At 41.6% G+C, this 27,929-nt stretch overlaps 1 protein-coding gene across 2 annotated transcripts in view; it reads right to left on the bottom strand.

Moving 5' to 3' along the window:
- Nucleotides 1–27,929, bottom strand: part of Snx30 (sorting nexin family member 30) — a 103,324-nt gene that overhangs the window by 40,479 nt on the left and 34,916 nt on the right. For both annotated transcript variants that reach the window (XM_046451592.2, XM_058581631.1), the window contains exons 2-3: nucleotides 17,059–17,250; nucleotides 5,872–5,982 (exon numbers count right to left, since the gene is read on the bottom strand). In XM_046451592.2, coding sequence (XP_046307548.1) covers nucleotides 5,872–5,982; nucleotides 17,059–17,250 — 303 coding nt within the window. The remainder of the gene's footprint in view (nucleotides 1–5,871; nucleotides 5,983–17,058; nucleotides 17,251–27,929) is intronic.

Below are 27,929 nucleotides of genomic sequence, written 5' to 3'. Positions count from 1 at the left end.
TGATAGCTGGGCTGGGAGGGGGGGCAATGGGGAGTGACTGCCAGTGGGCATGGGGTATCCTGAGGGTGATGACAATGATCTGGGTTGAACAGTGGTGACAGTCATGCAACATTATGATGGCCTAAAAGCCACCCAACTACACACCATGAAATGGCTCAAGTGGTGGCCTTTACTAACAGAAGTAGTTATGATGGTGGAATCAGACATCAGAGGGACAAGGGGAGGCTACACAGCTGGCCTTAAAGATGGAAAGAGGCCACAAGACAAGGAACTCAGGTACCTCTAAGAGCTGGAAGAAGCAGGCACGGATCCTCCCCTAGAGCTTCAGATGGACACAGCCCTGGTCTGCACCTCAACATTAGCCCATGAGACTGCTCGTGGACTTTTTTGACCTCTAAAAAAAATATGCGTTGTTTAGGCCACTTTAAAAAAATAGGACCTGGAGCAGGTTTCAGAAAGTGAAAAGAAATGAAGGAAGATAGGCCCTGACTGATAGACCGCCATGGTGGGGGCTCAATGCACCAAATCTATCTATGTTAGTGTATTTGTTATTTTTGCTAACAGAAAAGCTTTTAAAAACTAAATACATGTACAGATATGTGTCTGGAATCTACAACAAATAAATAAATCCTACTTGCAAAACATTACAGTTAAATCTTTCAAGCTTTAGACTTGAAGTACTGATATTCCAAGAAAACTTCCAAGTGAAATACAATCAAGTGTATTTGGAAAAAACACTTTTGACATATATTCTATACTAGTTTATAAAATTGTTTTGCAACCTCTGAAATAAAAGCATATTTCCTACAGATTGTCACTGAAACACTATATTTCTGGTAAGAAATCTGGACAAATATTTTAGTTGTTCAATCTTTTTTTTTTCCTTCAAAATATGTACGTTTATTTATTATACTGACATTGCTTTACTACATATTACATAATTATAAAGCATTCACAAACATTATAAAAGGATAGCTGAAAGATACACATAAACAAATGCTTTAATGTTTTCATTCTGAACCTCTATGATTGTCTTGCAAAGCTTCACTGCTCAATCTTGAAATACCCAACTTTTTCTTGTCAGCATTTGAACTGTTTCTTCTATACAATCCAATACTTGGTGCACAGCCACTTCATGACACAAACCTATCCTTTCCTATGATTTTCAGTTTAGTAGAAAATACTGCTACCAGACAAAAATAACTCTTAAATAAATAAAGGAACATCAAGATTAAAGACCTTGACCCCATGAAGAATAATTGCCAAGCCTGGTTTAATTTAAAGTATTTGAAAGTTCGATGAATGATTCACTACTTATTAACTTAGCTACTGGAAAAAAATAAAAGTATGTATATTTAACAGTACCAAAAAAAAGAGAACTAGAAAATGAAGGTGTAGTTTTTATTGATCATTTCATATTAGGAAAAAGTCACTGAATTACAAATTTCTTCTCCTTAAGTCCTGTGAGTATTAACCTAAAAGAAAACTGGATGCAGAGAAAATGCAAACATATCCCTCCTATAAAGTGCCTTCATAAAAATGAAGAAAACTTCCAAGTGAAATTAAACAGTCAAGTGTTTACATTCACTTCATCTTCTGAATTTACGCCTGCCCATTTTATCATGCAGTCTCTCTGCTGCGTAACTAGCATTTGCACTGGCAAATGGAGCACGGTTAAAACCACTGAGCAAACACAGAACAAAACAACAGAACAGAGGTTCCAGGGAAAGAGGGGAAGGGGAAATGAGGAGTTTTTCAACTAGTGTAGAGTTGCTGTCATACAAGATGAACAAGGTCTAGACGCCTGCTATGAAACAATGATGCCTAAGAACAAAGTGGTGTTCTGCACTTAAAACCTTATCAAGAAGGAAGATCTAGTGTTGTGTTCTACACACACACACACACGCACGCACATGCACACAAGCAAAGGTACACGAGGAAATTCTGGAGGTGGTGGGTGTCTATTGCATAAGTGGTGATAGCATCATGGTGCACATATGCTCATGAAATTGTAGGCATTAAAGACACACATGGTTCTTTTGTGTGTACCAATTATACTTCAATAAAGCTTAAAGAAAACACTGAGGGAAAAACAGTAGCAATAAATACTTTTGGGTGGCTCCAGCTGTTACATAACACAGAAAAACACAGTGAAGTGCTTTTACGAGACAACAACCGTACTCACACACTTTGGTTTCAAGATGACATTTTAAGCACATATGGTTATTTCTTTGGCTTTTAAAAATCCTGAGGAACAAAGCAATATATTTTTTTTTAAAGTCACAACACCGTAAAACACAGGGGCCGGAGGTGTAACTCAGTAGTAGTCTGTATACTCAATATGCACAAGGCCCTGGGTTCAATCCCCAGCACCACATAAAGGGGAGAGGGAAGCTACTATTCAACAGGACAGAATTTATTAAGATAAAGTAGAAAAGATTGGGTTGAGAGAAAGTCCAATCAATATAAACCATCTTGTAATTCTACTCAGGCAAAGGAAAGGCGGGTCTAGGAAGCAGAGGGTTGAGTTTCTCCAGCAGAGCTCCAAAGGTTACTAGGTTCAGAAGAACAGGGACTGCAAACAAGGGCAGCCTATGACAACCCACGGGGAAAGGCAAATCAAAGAACTCGGTGCCTCCCCAGAGCCTCCCTCTGGCTGGCTGTTGACCTACCACTTCACATGGCTTCAATGAAGCCCAGGTTTCAGAGTGGGGATTTTATCTTCACACTCCTAACCTGAGCAGCAGCACTGGCAAGCTCAGGCATGCTCAAACATTTCTAACCACAGCTGACTTGGGATGGCAGACACAAAACGCCAAACAAACCAGGAACCCACCACCACGCCCCTAAAGTTTCCCACGTGATTTAAAAAGTTGCTGAAGTTCCTCCCCCAAAATATGACTACTCAATAATAAAAAAGGCCAATTTTTAAGTGGGCAAAGGATCTGAATAGCTACTTCTCTAAGACACACAAATGTCCAACAAAGCCTTGAAAAGATGCCCAACGTCATTAGCCATCAGGGAAATGCACATGAAAACCACAGTGAGACACCACCTTCCACTCAAAAGCATGAATACAACTAAAGACAGATGATCACCATTATGGATGAAGACGTGGAGAAACTGCAACTCCCATGAGCTGCATATGGGAATATAAAATGATATGCCACAGACTGGTAGTTCCTCAAAAAATTAAATACAGAATTACTTAGGATTTAGCAATTACACTCCTAGGTATCCACCCAAGAAAAACAAAACCATGTGGCCACAGAAAAAGCCTTACATCAATGTTCACGGTTGTAGTATTCATAATGGCCAAACAAGCAAAACAACTGAAATGTTCATCAAGGGTGAGTAGATAGACAAACACAGGGATGAAGCAGAAATAGATGCTGTAACATGCATGACCTTGAACACACAATGCTCAGTAAGAGAAAGAAACTGGTCACAAACAGTCACATAGTGCATCATTATCATCCCACTGATGTGAAATACCCAGAAAAGACAAATCTACAGAGACAAAAGCAGAGGTGAGGTTACTAGATGCTGGGGAGATAGAGGGTTTGGAATCAAGAGCTAAGCAGTTCAAAGTTTCTTTTGGAGGTGATGAAAACATTCTAAAGTTGATTTGCTGATGGTGGCAAAACTCTGAATATTATACTAAAAGCCTTTGAGTTGTACATTTTAAATGAGGGAATGAATGGTATGATATATGAATTATAGACCAATAAAGCAGTTTGTATACATCAATAAAGTTTCTGTAAAATGATATTTTGTGGAAAAAAAAAGTTTTGCTTCTGGTTTGACTTTAAAATTTAAATCAGAGATGCTCTCCTAAATTAAATCTCCTACTTCAGATATGTATTGAGAATTCATGAAGAAATTTAAGGTTCTGCAGGCTTCTATAGCATGTTCTTACTCACAGTTTCTACTCAGACTATAAGAAACCATACTTGGAGATGATCTGCATCCACCTGGGCATTCTGGAGATTTCCATGGTGTCAAAAGCCTGTGCTTCATGCGTCAGGGTGGATGGATGAGTGCCACTATGTTCCACCAGTAGGTGTCGCTCTCTAGCCTTTGATCTCAAGCTCCACAAGGTGAACGCAATAGATGCCAGGAGGGGGAACACACTGTGGGCCTCCCATAAAGAGCACTTCCATCCCCAGCCCAGGACAGAAAGGGAGAGAACAAGAGAACGGCAAGGAACAACGTCAACAAGCGGCTCCTCCAGACAGGTGAGGCAGGTTAACCACAGAGATACCTACAACAGGAATGACGCTTTACCTCTATGGTTTTCCTCTCCAGGACACATTATTCCAATCTAACCCCCCAAAAAGCACCTGAGACTAAGGTCAACTGAGGGACAGGCTACAGAATACCTCACCAGTACTCCTCAAAACCATCATCAAAAAAACAAGGAAAGCTTGAGAAACTGTCAAAACCAAAAAGAACCTAAGGAGACATGACTAGGATTTATAATGTGGTGTCTTGGGTGGGATCCTGGGACAGAAAAATGACACCAGGCAAAACTACTCTGAATCAAGTAGTTTTAGTTAATAATGTTCAAAAATAACAGTAATGATGATTGGTTCATAAATTGTGACAAATGTGTTATACTAATATAAAATGTTAATAATGAGCAAAACTGGGTGTGAAATATATAAGAACTCTCTGCTACCTTCACAATAATTTTGTGATTCTTAAATTGTTCTGACATATAAAAAGTTTATTTTAAAAAATGATTCACTAGCTGCCAATTTTGCCAAGTTAAGATTCTAATTTAAGAAACAGCTCCAACTGTTTAAAAACAATCGTTCACTTTTCAGGCATGCTTTTAAGTGATGAGAAGATAGAAAAGGAAAACCTCAGGCTTGGAGAGCAGAGGGGACACCTGGTGGGAAAAGAGAAGGTGCTCTGGGAAAGAACGGTTCCATCATTTGTACCCCAACCCTAGCAACAGGGCTTTTCCCACCTTTAAAGCTAAGAAATGGCCAGTATGTTCACAGCACGTACAACCAAGGGGGGGAAAGGTTGGAAGACACAATGGTAACAGGAAAACTGGTAGTGCTAAGAAGTTTTTCAAACAAGGACTTTGTTACAGGACAAATCAGTCTCTTTCCAAAGGGTTTTATGACCCAAACTGCCCAAAGACCTCCAAACCTCTAGGATCTAATTATTTCTACTTTTTATAAAGCACTTAATATGTCTATTGATGTGTGTGTGTGTGTGTGTGTGTGTGTGTTGCTGGGGATCAAATCCACAGTCTGGTGCATGCTAAGTGATTTGTTAGTCTTTGAAATTTCATTTGCTCTGGTTCTATAAAAAAGAAAAAACGTGTAGGCGTAAGTTGATAAATGTTATGCTCCTTCAATAAATAGGGTTAGGTGGTTTTGTTTGTCTTTTAAATTTAAGAACTGTGGCTGGAATGAATTGTGTGGCAGATTCCTGCTCCCTGAGTTACCCATGTCCAAAGAAAGCCAGCCACAATCTAAGGCATCATTCTTCACCTAGTGGCAGCTATCCAAACCTCAAGAACAGTGGCCACTGAGGGGAGAGAGCCATCTGGGGGACAGCTTATGCTATCAAGCTTTGACATTTAAAGAGGCAGCAAGTGAGAATTAGAGCTCTCCATTCCTCAAAAAAATTGCCATATTGAGAGTGAAAATCTACTCCACCCTGCCTGAGAAACTGGCATACTGTACAGCCAATCAGAAATCAAAATCTAAAAGGTGCAATACACTATCCAGTGTGTTTTACGTACATTTGATGGGGGAGTCTGGCATAGAGACGTGGCTAAGTATACCTGGAATGGAAGGGGCAAGATCACTCGGGGAAAGTGAGAACAAGCTGTATTGACTTACTACCTACGGGAATGAGATGAGTGGGCTGGGATTCTTCCAGTTTGCTCCTCAACCAGTCAAAATCCTGGTATCTTCGGCGAACAGAATATTCTGGCAAGTCAAACTCTGCCCGAGTACTCTGCAAATAAGAAAATGGAAAAAAATAAGCATAAGGGAATAGAAGCATATCTTGGCTGGAGGGAAGGAAAAAAGCACTCTTAGGATAACCAAACTGGGAAAGAACACACGTTCCTTCCACCAGATGTGCCAGCCAAGTGGCGGAGTTTACCAACACAAACGACCAGTCGAAGCCACAAATTCAAGGAGGCAGAATGAAAACGTCAGGTTTGGGGGGGTTTGTGTCTTTGTTTTTTCCTACCCTCAGGAAATGGAACTCAGAATTGTTTAGAACGTTTGATTCATTTCCTCCATGCTTAACTCAGAATGTTCTTCACAGAATGATTCCACTTAGGATATTGCAACTATTTCCGAATCCGTGTAAAGAAATTAAGTCTCTACCTTCCAGTAAATATGCTGACAAGCTTTGCCAAAGGCAAAGGAAAGTAAAGGGTGGAGATAATGGATCACTGCTCATTTAGGAGGCAGATTAGAGGAAAATAGAAAGGGTTTTGCTTAATCTGCCAGAACCATGACCTTCAAAGTATACTGTATTTTAGATGCATAAGAAAGTATCTAGGACATAATATAATACCACTGTACCAGATAAAAATATCAATAACTTTATCTCCTTTCCTGAATGTTTAGTTTTCTAAAACATGAAACAGCATTTTAAATAAGAAAACCAATGCTAAATAAAATTAAGTTGATTTACATCAAAACAACACTTTTACTCACTGATTAGAATCATGTCTCAGATAAGCCACTTTTCCCTAAGAGGGCACAGACAGTTTCTGATCTCAGAAATTAAAGTACAAGATAAAAATGGCTTAAGCGACATTTTATAAATTCACTCCTTCAAGCCAAATTTCTGTTTTAATTCAAGACACCAAGAAAATCTTTAAAACACAAAAAGGAAGAGTCATCCAAAGAAATGGCTGTGAACGGTTTTGGCACTGAAAATTATGATCTCATCCTTCCCAAAAGTTGTGCTCACAGTCTGAGCAAAACCCTGAAAGTGCAGGACTCAGTCTTAGACTGTCTTTTCAAAGACCCAGATCAGCAAACACCCATGAAACACAACCTTCCCCCATGGTCGGGGACTTCAGGGGTGGGAAGATGTGGAGAAATTCATTCAGTTTAGCACTCTGTAAATTATTAGAAGACTCTCCCAAAGAATTGGAATCATAGAAGGCAGGGACGGGCAGCAATGCTTAAATCCACAGAACGAGTCACTCCTGATGAAGTTTCAGGTATGACATGACAGCAGTGAAGGGACAGGCCACTGGACACTCACCCTGAGGCAGGGTGGGAAGAACTCTGCCTGGGAAGTGCCAGTAACCGCCAGATCCCAGAGGCACCAGCCGGCCTCCCTGAGCCTTAGTTTCCTCAATAGTAAGAAGATTGCTGAGAGAAGGCCTCTCACTGTGTCCACAGACAGGCTCCATCAGAGAACTTGATGATCATAGCCCATGAAAGGGACATTTTGAAAAGTGACAAATGAAAGCAACTCATTTTCATTATAAATGGGACTGATGGAGCCTGTGGCTTCTTCTTCTTCTTCTTTTTTTTCCAACTGCCCATTTCTCTTTATTATGTTTTTTAAATACATTTTAGAAATTATACTTTATGTAACATTTCTCCTCTATGAAATTAATATTTGATAACTTCAAGAAACAGCATAATAAAACACAAGATTTGTTTTGCTTCAGCCAATTTCACATTTGGGGAACTGGGTTTTTTTTTCCTTTTTCCTTTCTATTTATTATTTATTCAGGCTATATATACTTACTTTAAAACACCAGGAGAAATAAGGTAAAGGCTCAGCCATAATCCCATTAGGGTTTGTATCTTTCCATATTTTTCTATGAACATTCATTTATTCACTCATTTTCTTTATCACTTTAATACATCTTAGATATCTCTCTGTGTCAGTAAGTTCAGATCTACATAACTATTTTTAATAGATATACAGTATTCCATTGAATGGCTATACAATTATTAAACCAAATGCCCATTCAAGTTGTTTCCAACATTTTCCCCCATATTTTTATTGGTGCATTACACTTGTACATAATAGGATTGTTACATATTCATGCATGTACACAATGTAACAATAATTTGGCCAATATCATTCCCCAGAATTTCTCCTTTCCCTCCCCTCTGTTTCCAACTTTCCAAACAATAAACAATGCTACAATAAACATCAATAGGCACCTATCTGATAATTCTACTAAAATAATTCCTAAAAACAGAATTGCTGGATGAAAGAGCATACATATTTTTAATCAACACACTGCTTCAAAAAATAAAACAATTTATATTCTTATATTCAAATGCTTGTTGGCCATATACATTTCTTCTGTTGTCAAGGGTTCCCCACACCCCACCCCACCCCACCCCACCCTTTTTTTTTTTTGGTCAAGTCTTTTTCATTTGTATAAGCTCTTTATTGCAACTTGCCTTTCGTATTTCTAAATGGTTTTTTTGATAACAGAACTTTCAATTGTCACGAAGTAGATTTCCTGTGTCCCTTCCCCTTAAGACAGTTGCTTTGGTGTCATCAACCAGAAGGCCATCACACTGCAAGCTTATAAACATATTCACCTGTATCCTCTCCTTTGTGGTTTTCTTTTATATTTATGTCATTAAGCACTGTTATTACATTTCTAGGAATTTACTATTGGGAAAGATTTGTTGGGTTTTTTGATGATGTTGTTGTTGTTTTTGTTTTTCTTTTGGTCAGGTGATGCTGGAGATTTATTCCAAAAGAAATTTACCATGCTACATCTCCAGCCTTTTATATTTTTTATTTTGAGACAGGGTCTCACTAAATTGCTGAGGTTCTCACTAAAATGTTAAAGCTGGCTTTGAACTTGCAATCCTCCTGTCTCAGCCTCCTGAGATGCTGGGATTAAAAACATGCACCATCATGCCTGGTTTGGAAAAGAAAGTTTTACTAGCAGGGAAGTTGGATGTGTTGGCATGTACTAGCTACTGGGGAGGCTGAGGCTGGAGGATCACTTGAGCCCATGAGGAGATCAAGACCACCCTGGGTAACACAACAAGCCTATAACAAAACAAACAAAAAATGTCCAGGGATGCCTAGAGATAACTAAAGAAGCATTCCTATAGAGTGATGATGTTAAGCTTCTAATGTAGAAAAATGAATATTCTTTACTATGAGAATTATACTGTTACTTATTCCTAGGTCCTGCCTCAAAAAAAAAAAAAAAAAAAGAGGTGGCATATATATCTGTATGATGATCTGCACTGCAATATCATTTCAAATTGCAAAGGAATCAAAGCAACCTATATGCACAACAATTCAAAAACACTATAAGAAAATTACAGTGTATTTATTCTATAGTTATCAGTAATTATGTTTTAAGATATTTTTAATGACAAAAATGCTTCAACATAGTTTTAACCAGCAAGATACCAGATTCATTATACATCCATTATTATTTCACTTGTGTTAAAATTTTTAATAGGAAAAAAGTTTAGAACTGACAGTGAAAACTCCTCTTTATACTCATCCTTGTTTCCAAATTTTATCATCTATATACAATATTTTTATAGTCAAAAACACAAAATGTTCATGGTTTTTTAAAAAATATTTTTCAATTGCAGATGGACATAATACTTTTATTTATTTATCTTTATGTGGTGCCTCAAATCCAGTGCCTCACACGTGCTAGGCAGTGCTCCACCTCTGAGCTCCAGCCCCAGCCCCTGTTCATAGTTTTAATAGCTCCTTTAAGGACCACAGGGGATTTAATACTGCAGGAAAAACCTGCCTGATGCTTTAGAAAGCGATAGGTAAAAACCACCACAAGCAGGATGCTCACGCTCTCTGGCCCACTATCTCTTTTCCTTATTTTTACTGCAGCTTGTTCTATAAAAGACATAGTGATATATAAAATATAATCGAATGACATGACAGAGAAGTAGATGAGAATGATAAAAGAAAAACAAGGACAGAGACAAAAAGCAGAGCCAGGAATGAGGCTAGCCGAACAGGCTCCCTGCCCACCGTGCACTGGCTGAAACTGGGCCGCGGACATCACTGGATTCCTGGAGAGAAACCCAGCTGTATGACTCACAGTCTTCATAAAATATGCAGATCAGTAAAACTCCAAGCATGAGTTTGTAATAAATTTTTCCTCTGTGAAATTCAGGATATAATTAAGGAAAATAAAGAAATATTTGTTTATCTCTGTTTTCTAATAGTGGTGGCTAACAAAGCAATAAAAATGAAAGGAAAATATCCAACCACACAATTCCATGACCACAGACAACCATGACAGCACTTTAATCTATGTCCTTCCATATTGTGTGTCTACAAGCTAGAATGTCCAACAAAGATCCAAGGTCATGGTTACACACCTGAAGTCAGAAGGACAGGTAACTGAGCAACAGTGTCACAGTAAAGGGTATTCATTTTTACTATTAGTACCATGCTTGCTATGAATACCTCTTTCTTCATCTCTAGCATCTCTGGAAATTTTTCTTTTTTCTTCTTTGGAAGTTCAGCACTTTGGAAGACCTAGGTCTAGTCAATCTGTCCCCTGGGCATCACCCCACCTTAAAAGGCCTCCCCTTGCACCCCAAGAGTTGAGGTACCAAGCAGCTGTGGCCCAGAGCCATTCCAAAGAATGTCCACTCAACCCAAAATTTACAACTGACTCACTCCGGAGAGATTGATCTTCATCACAAGTGGCATCCATCCAGGCCATAGCAAGAGCCAGAGAAGTCCAGGTGACAACTGTCCCCCATCAATGCGACCTCTTCCCTTATCAAATGACAACCACCCTCAGAGAACAACTGAGAAAAATGACAGGGGAGGCTTCTGGCCCCTCACCCTCACTCTCTTCCAGGTTTCCTTCTGAGAAAAGATCTTCCCCCCAAGTTATTTGGGAACATCCATTCCATAATAGATGTGGCTCTTCGACCTACTCAGATTCTGAACTCTGGCTCTCCCCTGAGAATGCAGCCTCCCTGCGGCCCGCCCATCCCTTGGGTGCTGCTCATTCTCTCCCACTCACTGTCCACACCCACCCCAGGCCAGGAGCTGCCCCAGCGCTGCTCCACTGCCCGGGAACCCTGCCAGGCTCATGCTGCCCTCCCTCATCCTCCCCTCCTCACAGCCGTGGATTGACTCCCCGTTGGCTCCCCAAGCACCTGGTTCTCCAGCTTCCTCTCCAAAGCCCTTCATCATCTGAGTGCCCTCCCATCCAGGTGGTCCCCTCATCTGCCTCTGAGCTGACCACGTCTCCCTCCTCTCTGGGGTCTCCCAGACGGAGTCAGGCAGAAACGCTCATCTCTCCCTCCCTGAACAGCACCCCCTATGATTCAGGCTCTTCCACCTGTGGACACCCTTGTCTTCTCAGTCTCTTTTGACCTAGTCTCTTGACATTCTGTCTGCTCCTATCTTTCCTTCCTTCCTGGGCAGTTCATTACTTTCCATATCTAAATGCTCCCTCCCATTGTCCATGCTCCCAGCTCAGGCAGAACCTCAACTGGCCACTTCCTGTTTTATCAGGCCTGGCCCTGTGAGCACAATGCTGGAGGAAAAAACCGAGATCAGAGTGACACAATGGCCTGCAGCTGGACCTCAGCACTACCGGGCAACCTTAATACTCCCCTCAACGCTCACTTGTTTTCCACACAGTTAGTAAAAGGCCGGTGCAAGTTTTCAAAACTTCCGAAGATCACTTCAAATCTTCCTCCTCACTCTTTTTTTTTTTAATTTTTTATTATTTATTTTTTAGTTTTCGGCAGACACATGTGGTGTATGTGGTGCTGAGGATCGAACCAGGGCCGCAGCATGCCAGGCGAGCGCGCTATCGCTTGAGCCACACCCCCAGCCCATTCCTCCTCACTCTTAGGGGAAGAGCTCATCATTGATTCATGGAGAAAATTGGAGCTCTAAGCAAAGAGCTCCTCAACTTCCTGCCACAAAACAGCTTCCCTTCTTTTTCCAAGAACAACGGAAAAAGAGTGTGCAGAAAAAGTATGCCTCCCCCTTCGGAGGCCAGTCCCCACCGCACCACGCTCAGAACACCATCTCCTGACACCTTCCCTCCTGTCAATCTGCAGCCCAAAGTCTCCTTCTCTACCAAAACTGTCTACTTGGCACTTAAGTCTCCCCCATGCTCCTCCCTCAGCTATTGCTCATGCTGTCTGTTTTACTCTTTCGATCACTAGCAAACTACCAATACTCATATCTTCTCTTCTAACTCTCATTCACTCTAACCCACTGCAAACTGGGTTCTGCACCACACCAATGAAACGGTCACCCTAGTCACCCATGACCCTGTCATTAGATCAAATGCCCACTATGTGATTCTTAGACATAACGTGGCTCCTGAGCAGCATTTAGGCTCTCTTGACCACTGAGTATCTGAGAGGTACTCCTTGGGGGGTAAGAGGTGACTGATGGGAAATAGTGTAAAAGGTCAGAGGACGGTCTCTAAAGGGAGCTGGAGGCGGCTCTCTGTTTCCTCAAACTTGCATCTATGTCTACATGGACCATTTCAGCTGGACCACTGTTCTGCCCTCCTGTGCTGGGTGAGAGCCATCCTCTCTGGCAAATCATGCTGTGGAAAACAGCACAATTGTTAAGGAATCTGGACTCGAGCACTAGTTCCACCACATATTAGTTATGTCTTTGAGCAATTTTCTTAACGTCTCTGTGTCTCAGTTTCATTCATACAGTATCAATATCTACTTCACCAAGTGTGAAGATTAATAATATATGTAAAGCACTTAGTGCAAAATAAATGATGGCAGATGCACCCAACAGAACACTTAGTGCCACCTTATAAGTGATGGCCTGAAAGTGTGCTTACTGGTGCTTACTAGCTGAGAAAGATATCTGCAACATATTAAGAGAGCTGGCCACATGCAAAATACTCATTTTTTAAAAATAAGAGGAAAATAGCACAGACGTTATCAATGATTTTTTTTTTTTTTGGCTGCTGACCTTATAGGTAGTCTTTTTTTTTTTAAGCTTTCATCTTCTGATTTTTCTATAAAATCTGTATTTCTAAAAATACCTATACTTACATAAAATAATAATTGAACAGTTTTATTGCAAAAAAAAGTATAACACATGCTCAGCATCCAATAATTAGTTCTTAATATGATGCTACTTTCTAGGCGCCGTCAGAGAAGAGAGGCAGGAGCCACCTGCCTTGGGAGGGCCTTAGGGGCCTCCCATCAGCATAGATTTGGTGAAGCATTCTTTGCCTAGATCAGCTCTCAGACTTCACTTCATGTTAGCTCCTGTGGTCAACAGGAACCTGAATCAGAATTGGGAAGTCAAAACCTCCAAGTAATAAAGCAAGCATGTGTACAGCCTCATCCTCTGACCATTCACTTTGCTGAGGACCTCAACAGAAGAGCAAATCCTAGGACAAGATCAGGCGTGGGGCCCTGTGTCCCTGTGTGTCCTCTCTCATCCCCACACACCCCTACATATCCATTAACACAGCTTTCAGAAAGAAAGCTCTGAATGCCCCATCAGGACAACCAACCTGGTGTTGCTTTTAGAAACAGAAAAAGCAGACAATGCAGGTATTGAATCACAAGTGGAAGAGAGGGATGGTAAGAAGTAAAATTTGAGGGAAAGGCAGGGGGAGGGGGACTCATGAACCGAAATCTATTTCCATGCATATATAAGTTTGTTGGGACAAACCCAAATAGTATGTATAACCATTAAAAAAAAAAAAAAAGGTAAAAATTCCCCACCAGGTTCATCTTGAGGTGCCAAGTGAAAATGTGGGACTGCAAGTGGGAAAAGGTTACTTTCGGATATTTTCTCATATGCAGGAAATTGAATCATCCCGGGGAAAGATAAGAACATGGAGGGTAAGGGGTAAGGAAAGAAGAAAAAGAAGAGGCCTAAGAAAGACTGGCAGGTTGTGGCCAGTGTACTAGTCCATCAGTCAACTAAGAGAAGCCCTCCCTGCGGGATCTACTTTGGGGAGTGGGGCAGGGAGGCACAGGAATCAAGTAGTGGTGAAAACTGTCACCTCGGGCGAGTGTTACTGTGCCAGCAAGGCAGTCACCTTGTCACCTGGCTGTAGCAGCAATTCAAGAAAAACGGGTTTTGCATTTCATGGAACACAAGGTAAAGAATATGTTCAGCCAAAGTAAAAATAAATAAATAGAAATAATTTCGGAAAATATGTACATGGCCCTAGACCTCTGAGGAAGAAATAACACACATGTGAGCACCTGCTCGGGATGGTCATAAGGAAAGACATCGTGTGCAGACAGATCTTCAAGTGTGGATCAGGTGAGAGAGGACAGGAAGTAACTTCAGAAAATTGACAAATGCTTAAATGTCCATAGAGAAAAGATAATGACCTAATCACTGCATAAATAATTAGGCAGAGACAGGAAGAATAAGATAGATACAATTGTATGCACCGGGAAGGGCCTTCAAAAATACTGTCAATTGAAAATTAATATATAAATATAAATATAGCTTAGTTGGTAAGAAAGAAAGTGAAAGACACCAGAATCTAAATAATGTGTATTCTAACTGTTCATGTATATATGTAAATGAAAAGAGATGAGAAGAACATACCACGTTTTAGCAATGGCAACTTTCAATTAGAATAGATATTGAGGACAACCAGGGAGGACTCAGGGTTTTCTACTCTTGTATTTGGTCTTTAACATTGTTCTCTCCTCTCTCTTCTCTTCTCCTCCCTCCCTCTCCCCCACCCAATGAATGTGTTTATATTACTCACATAATTTTTTAAATATAATATTTTTCATCCAATAAAAGATGAAGAAGCAAATTTGAATGTATTTCATCCCATTTTTCTTTCTAAAAAGAATTTAAGCAGGTTCAGAACCTATTCAACTTTCACAGTAAAAGATCAGTTTTCTTCTACAATGAAAAAAGAAAAGGCACAGTAAGAGAAACAAGAAATGTTATCCATGCTTTTCTTGACACCACCCACAAAGGTAACTGCATCTATTAATGCATCTGGAATTACCTAGAAGTCTTTTCTTCACTATGTGGTTTGTGGTAGGGGAAATACCAAGAAATAAGATAGTTTCCTGACAAAAAGACTTCTTTATTCTAAAATACACAGCGATAATGTGAATTTTCTTCCTAATAATATAAATAATCTAGATTTTTTATATTATTATGCTCCTGGTTTTCAACCAGGGAGCAAGTTTGTCCCCCAGAGAATACCTGGCAATATTTGGAGATATTTTTGTTGTCACAACCAGGGGCTGAGAGTGGGGGAGGATGGTGCCCTTGGCATCCAGAGGCCAGAGCCCAGGGATGATGCTAAAAAACACCTGCTGACCCACAGTACAACCCCCTAAAACCAAGTGTTGCTCAGTCCAAAATGTCCATACCACCAAGGTCAAGAAACCCTGCTTCACACCTAAAACTTCAGTACTATTTCAAATAGTCAGAAAATAACTTTCAAAAGCAACAAATAATACAGGGCTGGAAGTGTAGCTCAGTGGTAGAGTTCTTCCCTAGCAGGTGCAGGGCCTGGGCTCCATCCCTAGCACTGGAACGAACACACACACACTCACACACACTCACACACACACACACACACACCCCAAAGTTATTCTTTTTAAAAACATATTTTTCTTAGTTATAGATGGACTTTTATTTTCTTTATTTACATTCAGTGCTGAGAACTGAACCCAGTGCCTCACACATGCTAGGCAAGCACTCTACCACTGAGCCACAACCCCAGCCCCAAAGTTATTCTTTCACAAGTGGAATATGGATTTTAAAAATTAAAATATGGACTTTCTAGTCCTTCAAGTTATAATTCCATTTACTAATTCTCTAACCTTTAACAAGTTACTCAAACTTTCTACTTCAGTCTCCTCAACTGTGAAGAAAGATTGCCAAGTAATTTCAAAAGCTTTACTAGATGGATTGCCTTTATGGGTGGTGTTAGGAAGAGCTTGGATAGCATGTCTTTTTTCTCCTACTGTTCCTTTTCTCTTTTTCATTGTAGAATAAAAAAAAATTTATTATGAATATTTAATAAGTTCTGAACCTGTTTAAATTCTTTGGAAAGAAAAATGTAATGAAATACACTCAAATTTTGTTTATCCATCTTTTATTGGATGAAAAACATCATATTTTAAAAATTATATGAATATTATAAACACATTCATTTTAAAAAAAAAGAAATATGTTAAGACCAAACAGCAGAAAACCATGAGTCTTCACTGGTCCCCTTACTTATCTGTTCTCAGATAAACAGTCACTGCTAAAAGATAGATCTCACAGGATTTCTGTGAGAATCAATCAATTAATTAGGCACTACCCTGCCTGCTACTTGCCTGGACTTAGCAGAAAGTCAATAAATACCAGTTCCAGTCTTCTTACTCCTTGTCCCCAACCATCAACCTCAGTTAGGCCACAAATTGTAATTAGGGTCTCAAAACAGATTTAGGTAGATACAATGACTGGAAAATTTCAAGGTTAACGTAATATGAACCCGTTAAATGGTACCATGATAGGAAAAAAAGTCAGAGTATAGGGGTTAAAAGACCTGAGTCACAGGGCTGGGAATATAGCTTAGTTGGTACAGTGTTTGCCTCATATGCACAAGGCCCTGGGTTCAATCCCCAGCACCACACACACAAAAAGACCTTAGTCACAAATTCTCCCTCATCTTAAGAGTTTAAAAAATTATTATGTGTATGTGATGCTTTTAATCTTTTTATTGTAAATAATCAATGTGTTTAAATTATTAGATTGGCTTACACAACCAGAAGGTGGATAGTCCACAATGGCCATGTGCAAGCTGGAGGAACCAGTACCGTGCAGTCCATGATGCCAAAACCTCAGAACGAGAGGGACCAATGATGTCACCCCATTCCTGAACCGAAGGCTTCTGGAAACTCCCTGGAGAATCACTGGCAGAGTGATCCTTTTAATCTTAATGCATCTACTCTCTGTAGACACCACACCCACAAATGTAACGAAGGTGAATGAAGCTGTACAGAGGGTGGATGAAGGCGATGGAAAACCACGGGGTTAGGACCCCAGTTCCCCAAGACCCGGGCAACAGAAAACAAAGGAACCTACTTTGGTGGTGATCCTGTACGTGATGTAGGTCTCCATGGTACAGACATGCTTCTTGGGGTCATCCACTGTGACAAAGAGATCTCTGGTCTCACCATCAATGTCATCATCAAGTTGAAGTCTGTTTAGAAGAGAAGACGAAGAAGCTGGACTGGAAGTCCCTGCTGGAGTACCACCGTTGGGCAGAATGAGATCCTACAAGAAAAAAAGAACTGCCTTACAAATGGAAGAAAAACACACCACAGGAGAACCTCAGCAACTGTAGCTAGTGTGCCAAACCAAGGAACAACGTTAAAATACAACAGTTACTTTCCAAAAATCTGAGTCTCTCCTTACTAATTATTTCTTGAGCAAACAGATCTTTCATGACCAAGAGAAAAAGAGTATGGTGGCACTGCAGACCCAATTCATGTGGAATCATCTTCTGACAAGTTCTGGGGTGACCAGCTGCAAGTGTCTCTGTTCAGGGACAGAGAACATAACCACCCACCATGGTCAGACTTCGCCAGAGAAATAACTCTGAGCACACTGCACTTCATTTTCCCCTTTCTTAAGACCACCACCTGGGCCAAGGTAAACATTAAAAGGCCTGAGCCCTCTTAAATACTCAACACACTTAAAACGCAATCATCTTTCACAAAGAGATAATTAAAAGTTTAAAAGTTGGTGCCTCCTAAAAAAAGTCCATACCATCAAAAAGAGGCCCACCTGCCAAAAAAAATTCAATTTGAATCCTGAACAAGCTTCTGCACATAACACCAACACACAGGTAAAATAATAATGAAACAAAATGTAAAAAGTAAGATTCTGAGATGAGTTGAGGAAATCTGAATTCTGATCAGTTGAATACGAGTGACATTAAGGAATCAATTAGGTATGATAATGGAAGTGCCATGATTTTATAGTCGTCTTTTAAAATATATTCTGAAATATTTATGGATGAAATGATAAGATGTCCAGTATTTGCTTCAAAATAATTAAGGCTGGGGAAGGGGGTATAAATGATATAAGACACCCAGGTGTTGATGATGGTGCTTGCAGGTTCATTACACGATCTGTCCTTTTTTGTATGACTAAAATTTCCCACGATAAAAACATTAAAGGGAAGGGAGGCTGTCAGAGAGGCAAATGCCAGTAAAGAAAAAGAAAAGTTCTAAAAACTATAAATCTCACTCTCTTTAAGCCTGTGGCTACCTCAATACATTATGTCCCTATAACATCAAAGGCTGTAACGCAGGAAGGCCAGGTCTTACAGTCACCCTTCTGGGTTTCAAGGTTTGATAACAGAATAGCACTAGGTGTGGAGGCCTCTGTATGTCACCCTGGATCACTGGGAGACAAAGACTGAGGGGACATGGCAAGAAAGTGCCACAACACAATGGAAAGGGCCATGGTGACCTGGGGGCCATCAGACCATGGGTTGGGTGGGCAAGGAGGCATTTTCCCTTTTCTCTCTTCTGGGAGCTCTGCACATTGGAGGCGAGCTGGCCCCCAGGTGAGGAGACACACAGGACACAAGAGGTCAACCCAGCCGTCATACCCCATGAGCTCCAGTTCACGGGAGACCTGGGAAGAGGGATGAGATGAGGTGGAGGAAAGCATGGCCTGGCATCAAGGGCAATGTCACCCAACTTGGTGGGGGACAGAAAAAAAGGTCTCCTTCCTTTGTCTCACATTGCCACTAACCCCAGATCATTTAATCGCATACTTAAGCGATGTCAAAACCACTTTTTTTGTCATTACTGGCATCTCCACAGAAGGTGCTTCCTGGATGTCCCCTCCACTGCTCCCCAGCTCCACCTCTGACTACAGAGCAGAGCCGGGAGCACCTCGGGTGGGGGCCTTGCTACAGCAGCACCTGCTGGTTTCTCAGTGTGCTGAGACCACAGGGCATGCAGCGTCACACCCAGCATCCTGGGACATCGGGTGGGGGACATCATCTTTTCTGGAACTCTGAGATAATCATCATCATGTCTTTGTCATTTCAGTAAATATTTAAACACTGACCTCAGACAAAACACCGTGCTGGGCACCGCAGGGGCCCACCCTTACATTTTATAAACACAACCTCAAAACACAGGGCCTCAGGACTGCCCTGCCAGTGGCTCTACACAGCACAAAAGAAACAAAAGCAGAATCTTGTCAGATAAGCCCACCTCAGTTCTGACGGTGGCTTTCTATGAGCTGGCCTGGGCTCCGGCTCCCCACAAGCCCTAGGCACCAGAACCCACCATGTTTTTCTCACCTCCCACCTCTGCTTGCAAAGCCCTCCCTCCCTTTTCTCATGTTGAGGTTTCCAAACTATCTACTGATGGGCTGGGGTTGTGGCTCAGCCGTAGAGCGCTCGCCTAGCACAGGCGAGGCGCTGGTTTGATCCTCAGCACCACATAAAAAATAAACAAACAAAAATAAAGGCATTGTGTCCAAGTACAACTATAAAAAAAATTTTTAAAAAGGAATCTATTGAATGCTCCCTCCTCTTAGGCCTTCCCCTTCCTGCTCCCCGGCAGAATCAGTCACTCCCTTCTCCACTGCTTTGAAGGTATCTGCACTGAAGCAGTTTTCACAGTTTTGATCATTAATTTACACTTTTAACTTCTGCACAAACACTGCGACTCGCCCATGACTGTGACTGTGCCGGTTCATCCACACGCTGTGTGGTTATCTGCCATCTCGCCCCAGGTCCAGCAGCAACTCTAGGAGCCTCTCCTAACCTGGCCCTGGTGACCTCAGCCAACAACCTTCCTGGAACAGCCGGCATACAGGTCTGAACTGCCTTGGCCAGCCGGGGTGGAGGGGAGACCGCCAACCAGACCTCACGCAGTCCAGATTCCTTCCTCCTGGGACTACACAGCCAGGGAAAGCACGGGCACCCCTCGTTCCAGAGTGTTCACTGGAACATCACTTGCACTGATGGGAGTAGACAACCGGCTACAGAAGCCTCGGGTCTCCTGAGCCTGAGGCCGCCACCATGGACCATCTGCACACAGCGCTTACGGTCTGCTTTCACTGCACCCATGGCAGCCTAGAATAGATATTTTCTCCACCAATGAGGAAGCAGACTCGAAAAGATGAAGTAACTTGCACAAATGTATAGACACTAGTATTTGTCGCACCAAAGGTTGAATGGGGTTTCTGCTTCCTAGGTCAGCCTCTCTTGCCAAAAGTTCCCTCTGTGGGACTTTCCTCCAGCCCCTACACTGTCCTTCAGCTCCACTCCCAGGTCATAAATCCTGTGGGTAAACACGAAGCTTCTGTTTTTAAAGAGAGTCAGGGAAAGCTAACATCTTCCTTAAGGTCTTAATACAAGTTATCCCAAAATGACTTTCTCAAGATACGGTCCCCGCGAAAACAAACATGGAGGGTAAACATGAAAGTACTAGGGGATGGGCAAGGGATTACATGAACTGAACCACCCAGGTCTCTCGGCCCATCACAGTCCTCCAGCCCTGGGGTCGGCTCTGCGGAGCTCTGGATCAGGAATGGTGTGGGGGCAGCACCTTCTTCACGACTGCGCGAGTCATGCAGCTCAGGAAGTGAGGGAAACCCTTGGCTTAACCAAAAGGCCTCCTGCCTTCCTTCAGTTACCCTACAGTCAGCTCTCCAAACCACAGCCAGAGCGCTCTTTTAAAAATGTAAAACAAAACATCAACACCCTTGCTCACAACTCCTAAAGACACTCCATGACATTCAGAAGGAAATCCAACTCCCACCGTCTGCAAGCGCCAACATCACTGGTCCTTGCCCTTACCTCCTACCTCATGGCCAGCACTTTTACCCAGGTCATCCTGCTCTGGACAGACTGGCCTTCCTTCTGGCCCTGGCACTGTCTTGGCTCATCCTGACCTCAGGGCCTTAGTACTTGCTGGCTTTCTCTATTTGGAATATTCCTCTACCACAGATCTCCATGGGCTGCCTCTTTGCTTATCAAACAGGTTTCTGCTCATTTGACACCTATTTAGAGAGAACTTCTCTACCCATAAACCCTAAAAGTATCCCTGTATCCCTTCATCACTCTCTAGCCCCTTTCCTGGGCTCTATTTTCTTTACAGGAATTACCACTATTTGAAATTTTATTATATATTTATCAACTGACTATCTTAGCCACTAAGCCACATCCCCAGCCCTTTTTGTTTTTCCTTTTGAGATAGGGTCTCACTGAGTTGCTTAGGGCTTCGCTAAACTGCTGAGGCAGGCTTTGAACTTGCAATCTTCCTGCCTCAGTCTCCCAAGTCACTAGGATTACAGGTGTGTGCTACTACACCCAGCTCTGTAAAGTTAAATTTAAAAACCACTTTGGAGAACAAACTCAAAGGGAAAAATCTCAGAAGTGTTCTGTTCGAAGATATTCATGCTGGGCACAGTGGTGCCCACCCATAATCCCAGAGATTTGGGAGGCTGAGGCAGGAGGATTACACATTGAAGGCCAGCCTTTTCGAATTAGTGAGACCCTATCTGAAAATTTTAGAAAAGGGAAAGGAAGTAGGCATGTAGTGCAGTGGTAAAATGCCTCTGAGTTCAATTCCCAGTAAGGGAGTGGGGGAGGGGTGTTCATGGTGTTCAAAACAGAACAAAGAACACAATGAAACCTGGAAAAAAATCCCAAAGGCTCAATAACCAGGAAATGATTGTGTTTACATTAATAAGACAGAATGTTACACACTCATTCAAAAACTGTAGATCTAGACTTCTAGATGAACTTGGCGAGTTGACTACCAGTCTTTGCTTTCTCTTCCTTTCTCCAGATACTTATTTAAGAATGGGAGAGAAAAAGCAGTGGGGAAAATGACAAGAAATACAGCAACTAGAGTCATAGTGATCCTGGAGACTAGAATAGGGTACCATCCAAATGCCAAAGCTTCTAAGATTTTCTATTGGTGTAACTGGAAAAAATAACTAAGAGGCATCTTTAACCTGAGTCACCGCCAGGTTACTTAAGGTAATCAAGGCTACTTAAAAGGTAGACAATGTCTCGAACCCCCATCTCATGTGCACCCTAATGTGAAAGTGCAATTGTCAGGAGGGAAGGGAACATGGAAGGCCTGATGACAGGACAAAGAAGGACAGCCAGGGTTTCTGGCTGCTGTGAAGTGGATCACAAGCACAGGTAGACGCCCTAAGCAAGGTCTACCAGTAGGGGGCTCCCTGCCCACAGTGCTTTATCCCGGCCTCAGGGGTAGAAATGCAGGGTAAAGGTCAAGAAGAAACAAGGTGGCCCCAGGGTCAGCAGGTCTGGGGATGTCCAACAGGCAAGACTGCAAATGCTGGTGGGGAGGGGCTCTACAAGGAGGAGAGGTGCTAAAACAAGAAGGAAGCCGGGCGACAGGTGGTCCAGACACCGAGAGGAGCCAGACCAAGTCTCCCTGACGGGAATGCTCAGGATGCTGCCAGTCTTCCTTCCACCTCCCTTCCCCGCTCACAGCTCGCTCAACTGGTACCAACATAAGGATCCCAAAGGAGAATTCTAATGACATCAAGTAGAAACAAAGGCAATCCAGTAATCCACTCTTCAGGCCTGCATCCTTATATCAGACACACATAAACAACAACAACAAAAAAAAACACGGAAACAAAGTCACATAGAGTACTCAAGAGCAAATAAACATGAAAAAGCTTCAGCCCATGAAATAAAACACTTAGACCACATTCACTGTGTGCTCTCATTAAAAAAAAAAACACATGGCGTCTGGAGACAGGCTCAGTGGTAAAGTGCTCACCTTATATTTTCTACCTTTAAGTAGCCTTGATAACCTTAAGTAACCTCGCAGTGACTCGGGTTCAAGATGCCTCTTAGTTATTTTTCCAGTTATACCAACACTACCAAAAAAAAAAAAAAAGAAAGAAAAGGAAAAAGAAAGTATATACTGAAAACCAAAAAAGGCAAAAGTCATAAGTCAAAACTTAATTCTAGAAGAGGAATTTGATAAAGTAAAACTTAGGAAACCTCACCAATTATAGAAATGAGAAAAAAGAAAAAGAACAGGGGCTGGGGCTGTGGCTCAAGCAGTAGCGCGCTCGCCTGGCATGCGTGCGGCCCGGGTTCGATCCTCAGCACCACATACAAACAAAGATGTTGTGTCCACCGAGAACTAAAAAAATAAATAAATATTAAAAAAAAAGAAAAAGAACAGAAAAAAATCACTATTTAAATCTTATCTCCATGTAATAAATTATAAGGATGTGCTGTGAATAATGATGTAAAAGCTTGGAAATGTGTATGTTAGATGTTTCTAGAGTAAAATAGGAAGCTAAAATGATATTTGACAGAAATCTGAAGACAAATATGGTTAAAGAAGTGATGCCAGAGAATTAGAGACCTCCAGGAAAACACAAGCTGGGCCCTCCTGGTTTCACAGTGATCTCTAATGAACCTTCAAGGAGTAAGTCCTGCTTCATTCAGATATTCTCATATACCTTTTAAAAATGGAGAAACCTTTCAAATCATTTGTTTATTTATTTATGTACTGATGACTGAACACAGAGGTGCTTTACCACATCCCCAATCCTTTTTACTATTTTTTCATTTTGAGACCCTAAGTTGCTTAGGACCTCATTAAGTTGTTGAGGCTAGCCCCAAATTTGTGATCCTCCTGCCTCAGTCTCCCAAGTTATGGGACTACAGGTGTGTGTCACAGTGCCTGGCTTCAAATCACTTTATGAAGATCACCTAATATCTGATATCAGAAATTTAGGACAAAGAGGAAAATCAGATATAAATATAAACATTGCCAATAAAGGAACAGCTAATGGTACATTAAAAGAATTTTTAAAAAGAAGAACATGCCAGGATCAAGCCAAAGGTACTCTAGGAAAACAAAAATGATTTAACATCAGGAAATTAATTATTGCAATTTATTATATTACTGAATGCATATGTAAATCACTATTGAAGGTAATCATGTCCACAACTATCAAAATGTTCATTAGTATCATTCACTGGTAACTATCATTCATTAAAATTTCAAGTAAAGTTAAGGATTTGTAAAAGAAAAGTTCTTAAATATGTTAAAGAATACAGTATCTACCAGAAAACATCAGCAATGAACCTGATTACATTGTTCTAAGTGAACTGTCATAAGAGGCAAATCCTCAGAGGCAGAAAGCAGATTTTTCCACTGACAGAGAGGCTAATCCAAAGAGATGGCTTAGTGAGGATGGGATTTCTTTTGAAGATGACAAAAATATTCTGAAGGGCTGGGCATGTAGCTCCATGGTAGAGCATGTGGCAGGTGTGTGAGGCCCTGGATCCAATTTCCAGCTCTGCCAAGAAAAAAAAGAAAGAAAGAAAAATTCTGGAATTAGGTGCTGATGGTCGCTCCACCCAGTGAATATACTAAAAGCCATTCAACTGTATATTTCAAGATGGTGAATTTCATGGTATGTAAATGACAGCTCAATAAATAAATAAATAACAGCAAACAATGAAACACCGGGGGCACAGCTACTAAGTTCAGAAACTTCATTCTGATACCTGGTATTTACTGGCATTCACAACCACTCTAGAGATTCTAGGGAATGCACTGATGAGCTAGAAGAACACACAATGTGGTATACACACAGTGATCTGCCACATCACTTCCTGGCAGCAGATCAAGTTCTCCCAGAAGAATCTAAAATTTTAATACACACAACAGGAATAAAATGTTTTCTGTCCATTTTAAAATGATAAATGTGAACCTGTCTTTACTAAATAATGAAAAAGGTAGAGGTCACAGACGACATGGTAGATGGAATTAACATCTGCAATGATTAACCCTCTGTTCTGTGAGGAGCCCGGTCCTTCCTATGGCCCGGTGATTTCCTGCAGGGAGACACAGCTCTGCCCCATGATCAGGCACAGGGATGAACAAAGCAGAGTGGCGGCTGTGTGAGCCACTGGGAGCTTCCAGCAAGTCTCTTGTTCTTTCTGCTCTACCTTGAAAGTAGGTGTCCCAGGTAAGGGTTGATCCTTCAGAGCGGGATGACTTGCAGGAGAGAGCAGCAAAGCTGACTCAAACACTGACATGTCACATGACCTAGAAATTAATGTTTATTGCATACCTTTGAATTTTTGGAGTTGTTCATTACCACAGCAAAGCTGACATGTCACATGACCTAGAAATTAATGTTTATTGCATACCTTTGAATTTTTGGAGTTGTTCATTACCACAGCAAAGCTGACTAGTACATATAATTTTAAAAGTTGTCTAAAACCTGGATAGGAAGCAGTGGCAAAACAGTATGGAATTTAAAGATTCAAAGATTTAAACCCTCCCCCCCAGAGGTATCCAAATGTGTCTTAATTAATTAGTATGTCTCAAGTTCTGGGACCTCCTTGCTTATTGATATGAAGTTCAATGCCCTATACCATGCCATCCCCAAATCTTCATGTCAAATGTTCTCCAAAACCTCCAAGGTTGCTTGCACGAGTATCTCCCAGTTCCCAAGGTCCACTACTCCAAGGTTTCTAGGCTTAGCATCTTCCCTGATAAGTTTACAATTTCCTACTTTGGATTCTGGGGTTTTCATTTATTTTTATTATTATTTTTATATTATTATTATTATTTTGGTGGTACTGAGGATTGAATCCAGGGCGTTTTACCACTGAGCTACATCCCCATCCCTTTTTATTTATAGACAGGGTCTCAATAAGCTGCCCAGGTTGCCCTCAAATTTGCCATTCCCCTGCCTCAGCCTCCAGAGTAGCTAGGGTTCTGGGAACATTTCTTATAGGATAAAGACTCTTCTTTAGATACTGGTTCAGAGACCACTTGCTTCAAACCTTTATTTATAGGCTGGTAAGCTATTTTGAAACTGAACATGTTTCCCTAGCTTTTCAACGAAAAAAAATCTACCCCTTGAGTAATAGCCACCCACTGACCACCAACTAACAAGATCATAAATGAAGTCAGAATGAAAGCACCCCAGTCCACATTCCTTGGCAAAGGTTCCAGTATCTGTTATTAGCCTTTTCTAAAACTCTCCAGATTAGCACTCCTTTCTCTAAACTCTCCTGTGATTCTTGGGAGGAAAGTTTCTCCCCAACTCTCAGCTGAATTTAAACATGATTCCTGTGCATTCCTTCTAAGGAGGGTCCACTGGTTCCAGCACAGCTGAACACCTAACAGATGTCAACCAAAGTGCTGGTGCAGCACTACCAAAAAAACAGGAGTGAGAACATCAGTATTTAAACAATTCAGCCTGGTTGGGGATAAGGACACAAAAACCTCTAAGGACGTAATGCAGGACTGGTCATGACAGAGCTCCACGCATTGAGGAAGGCAAGTGGAGGCCGAGGCACCTGGAGAAGAATGAGCACATGTGCCAAATGGAAAAGCAGGACAGGAGAGTTCAGCTTGGACGTTCCTGGATGAGGAATCACCTCACTAAAGGAAGGGAGTCACTTCCAAAAGTTTATACCTAATGAATGATAAACCAAGAGCCACAACCTGAAGACTCCACTTCTGCTGCTGGCCAAGTACATCAGGCCATCTGTAGGATTCAAAAGTCCAAGCGGACAGCTTTCTAAGAAGCAAGATTAAAATCTCCCAGAGGCACAGATCCATGGAGAAGAGAAGGCTACCTAAAAACCCACTCTTACCTGTCTACCTCAACCCTGGTCTCAACATCCTGCCAATGGAAAACCTGAAAAGCGAGGGCATCCATTCCTCCACTGACATTTCTGTGCCCAAATCACATAGGGCTTGAGGTGCAAAACCCCTCAGCAGTCACCCCAGTTGTGTGTGTTACATAAAAGGAAGAGGCTCCAAAGTGATGTGCATGAAGTCATGGTCACCGACTGGTGCATGAGGTGCCAGGCCTGTGTCTCTCCTGCAGGGCTGTGCTACCTGCACCACATTCCTTCTTCCATCTCAACTGGGAAGAAGGTGTCTAGAATGATCCCTTAAGCAAGGCTTGTTCCTTTGCTACCCTTCCATCTTTCTGTGCTGTCATCTGACACGGTACTACTCACATGAAACTCCCTCAGTGTTTGACAAAACAAACCAGGTGCTTAAGGAAAGTTCAAAGGAAAGGCATTCTGGACTTTATGAACAAGGGATTAAAAACAGCAGTACTCCACAGAGAGCTACCTAGGCTTTTGGTGATCAAATACTTGTCGATTAATCATCAGCCCAGGCCAAACCCTCTCAAGGCAAAAACCACTCAAGCGAGGAACAGAACAGGGCAGAACCCCACTAGCACCAAGTGGCTACAATAAAGTCTGTTCTCGGAACTCACACTTCTCAAGTGTGTTTGTAAAGCCCTCACCTTTAGCAAGACGTTACAAGTGTCCTTGCTTCAGAGATTACCAAAAACCTCTGTTCCCCTACAACACAGACTCTCTGAAATCCACAGGCACCTTAGGGCCAAAAACTATGTGCCAGGATTTGCATGTGCACAAGCAAATGTGACCCTCCCTTGGGACAGAACCTATCATTTTTGGACTCTCAAAAATACCTATGGGAGGGGCTAGAGTTGTAGCTCAGTGGTACAGCACTTGCCTCACAAGTGTGAAGCACTAGGTTCAATCCTAGTACCACATAAAAACAAATAAAGGCATTGAGTCCATATTACAACTAAAAAATTTTAAAAATACCTATGGGAAAACGCTAGGCACTCCAGATTCTAAACTGTATCTCTGATCCAGAAAAAGAAACAGAACATATTTCACATTCCCTTGGCTACACAAATTCAAGCTGTCCTCTGGTAGAGCACTCTCACACTCAATGACTGATGACACACACACCCTGCACCTTTGGGGCTAGGATGCCCTTAAACCCACACCCCAAATCTAAAACCAACCCAAGACAAGAATATGCTAAACTAGAAGGAAATGTGTGACTATATTCAAAGAGTCCCCACTTCCCTAAGAAAAAGTTTTCACTTCATTTCCC

Source organism: Marmota monax, unplaced genomic scaffold (genome assembly GCF_021218885.2).
Source record: "Marmota monax isolate L192 unplaced genomic scaffold, Marmota_monax_Labrador192_F-V1.1 WCK01_AAM20220418_F8-fsc00020, whole genome shotgun sequence".
NCBI lineage: Eukaryota > Metazoa > Chordata > Mammalia > Rodentia > Sciuridae > Marmota > Marmota monax.
The sequence above is the reverse complement of the archived record's forward strand: the minus strand, read 5'-3'. Positions and strand labels throughout refer to the sequence as shown.